Source organism: Phalaenopsis equestris, unplaced genomic scaffold (assembly GCF_001263595.1).
Source record: "Phalaenopsis equestris unplaced genomic scaffold, ASM126359v1 Scaffold000949, whole genome shotgun sequence".
Taxonomy (NCBI): domain Eukaryota; kingdom Viridiplantae; phylum Streptophyta; class Magnoliopsida; order Asparagales; family Orchidaceae; genus Phalaenopsis; species Phalaenopsis equestris.
In genome coordinates, this window is record NW_018165388.1 from 335453 (window position 1) to 338145 (window position 2693).

Consider the following 2693-nt stretch of genomic DNA (forward strand, 5'->3'; position numbering starts at 1 on the left):
TAAATAACCCTTCAATTATTTTCTTTTTAATTAGCTGAACGTTCCCATCCATAGCTCAGTTAAGCAACTAGATGTCGATTTCCATATGCCAGATAAGTTGATTTACGTATCAAGCTTATCATCTAAACATAAATGTTTATCCTATCAGTATAGCCTGACTAATTCATATGATGTCTCAACCTTATGAGTTTGTATATGATTATGATTCACTTTATAGTAGATAACTAAGACAAAATTAATATAGATTGTCCCTTGTTAGCATCCTAGTTATAGAAGATGATTCGATGTGTTATCCTCATTATATCATACAATTCTAATCGTCATCATTGCTTAAAAAATATACCTAAGGGGGTATAGTGACATTACTATTCCAAGAAAGATATCAAACTAGATATTAGGCTTTCTAATCTTTTAAGGTGTGGGTTGTAAGTCCAAAGATAGACGTATTTATAGTATATGGAAGAATCATCCTACATAATTCATTCCATTGTGGAGTCTAGGACTATTTTAATCAAGGCATGTACTTTTTTTAAGTGTCATGAATACAGTATGAACATTTCCCTTTAGAGAATGCAACTTATATATTCCCCTTAGGAATTACTTGTAAAGATTTATAATCCTATCAAAATTCGGGCATCTCCCTGCAAAAGTTATGGATTTTTAAGACTTTTTAACTTTACATAGGCCAATAACCTTACAGTATCACGAGTCTGATTTAGATCTCTCTAGAGATCATTGAGCAATATGATTGTAATAACCATGTCCCTATCATTCAAACTATCCTCATTAATTCTTAAATGTGTTCCACTAATCTATATCTCATTTAAATCCAATCTCCATAGTCCTCTACACAATCTCTTTCGTTGCTTGATATTCTTGAAGCCTAAGTATATGTCGACTACTGATATCCTACCTACTCTTTAAAAGAGAGTTATCTTAGGTGTTATGCTCAGTATGTAATTAACTATAAGCTTTTGCTACTATTAAAAAACTTGATTTTTAAAAATAAAATAAATCCTGTATGAATCTTCCTTCAGGAGAAAACTCTAAAATATACTACTCTATTTTAAAAAAATTTCAGGAGATAAAGGTGGTATGTTTTATATCCTCTAAGTTAGAAAAGAACTTCTTGACTGCCCAATATGAGTCTAGTGATGCCCATAATCACACCAAAAACAGAAAAAGATTAAGCAAAATTAAAATTGACAATAATTTTAATAATATGTTTTTAAAGCATTAGCTTTACTTGATATGAGAGCTAAGCATTATAAAAAACAGCAAAACTATACAATAACATTGTAACACGACTTGAACTTTCAACCTCTCTACAAAATATTGGTACAACTTCAACGTACATAACAAAAAGCCTCACGACTAGCTGAAATTAAAAAAATTTAGAGATTTTTTCTCCTAAAGACAACAAAACAAAATTTAGTGATTCAGCAATAACATTTCGATTCATGGACTTTGAATCATGATAAAAAATCATCAATTTGTCCACAAACTAATATGATAGTTGTCATCATCATCCATGTGCCCAATAAATTCCTTGCATGTTCAGCATATCATTCAGGAATTATCCAACTCATCAAAACTAGAGTTTGATCTTACAGAATATTCGGCTACAAGCTTTGCAAACATAGATGACTTATTCTCTAGCAGTCTAGTCGGTGAGTCATGTTCAATGATTAAACCTGTGAAGTATAAGACATCCGCCCATTAACTTTCTATACAAAAGTTAAATGATGCAAAAAATAAAAAATAAAGGTAATATTAGAAAGAAGACCAACCATTATCAAGAAGAACGACAATGTCACTATCAAGGACTGATGTTATCCTATGTGCTATTGTGATTGCTACTGTGATGACAGTTGAATCAGAAAATTGTTGCCTCAATGTTTTCTGAATTAGATTATCAGTTGCAGTGTCAACTGAAGCCGTTGCTTCATCAAGTACCAATACTTTGCTTCTTTTGAGAATTACTCTTCCAAGGCAAACCAATTGGCGTTGGCCCACACTCCAGTTTTCACCATTTTCAGTCACTGTAATTTGATTTTGTTTACCAAAATACCATGTGTTACAAATGTGAAAATATAAGGTACTTAAGCTAGGTGCTACTCATGAATCACTACCACAAATCAAGGGTCTTACTAGCATAAACGCTATACTCAAATTTTCACTCATGATATTAGACTATTTTCTGCTTCATGTGCATTTCAATACCATCAAAAAACAACAAAGAAGTTAATTAGATAAAAAGGAAGATTTACATACAAACCACTCAATTCTATGTATTTATGTATCTAACACCTAAAATTTTTACATACATGCCACTTTACCTACGAATCGAAATTTGTATTTTACCTTCTAAAAGTTAAAATGGTGGCATATAAAAGATTTGAGTGGTGTAAATATACAAAATAAAGTTTAGACGTTAGATATATAAATACATAAGAATTGGTTGGTATGTATGTAAATGCCCCAAAAGAAAACAATGTTTTAAATGAGAAAATTCATGAAATGAAACCTTACCTATTGAATCTAATTTATTTTCTTTCTTACGAACTTCATCACCAAGTTGGCAACAGTCCAATGCCTATTAAAAAAAAAGAAAAAAAAAAAGCAATAAAAGATGTTATAAATCATAAAAAATAAGTCATCAAGAAAGTTAACGAGATCGGCGTTCAGAAATT

At 30.7% G+C, this 2693-nt stretch overlaps 1 protein-coding gene across 1 annotated transcript in view; it reads right to left on the minus strand.

Moving 5' to 3' along the window:
• Nucleotides 1-1324: 1324 nt before the first annotated feature.
• The window catches only part of LOC110032479 (ABC transporter C family member 3-like), a 9456-nt gene continuing 8087 nt past the window's right edge, over nt 1325-2693 (minus strand). Inside the window, exons 8-10 of the mRNA XM_020736127.1 lie at nt 2533-2596; nt 1791-2042; nt 1325-1694 (exon numbers count right to left, since the gene is read on the minus strand). Coding sequence (XP_020591786.1) covers nt 1570-1694; nt 1791-2042; nt 2533-2596 — 441 coding nt within the window. The 3' untranslated portion in view covers nt 1325-1569. The remainder of the gene's footprint in view (nt 1695-1790; nt 2043-2532; nt 2597-2693) is intronic.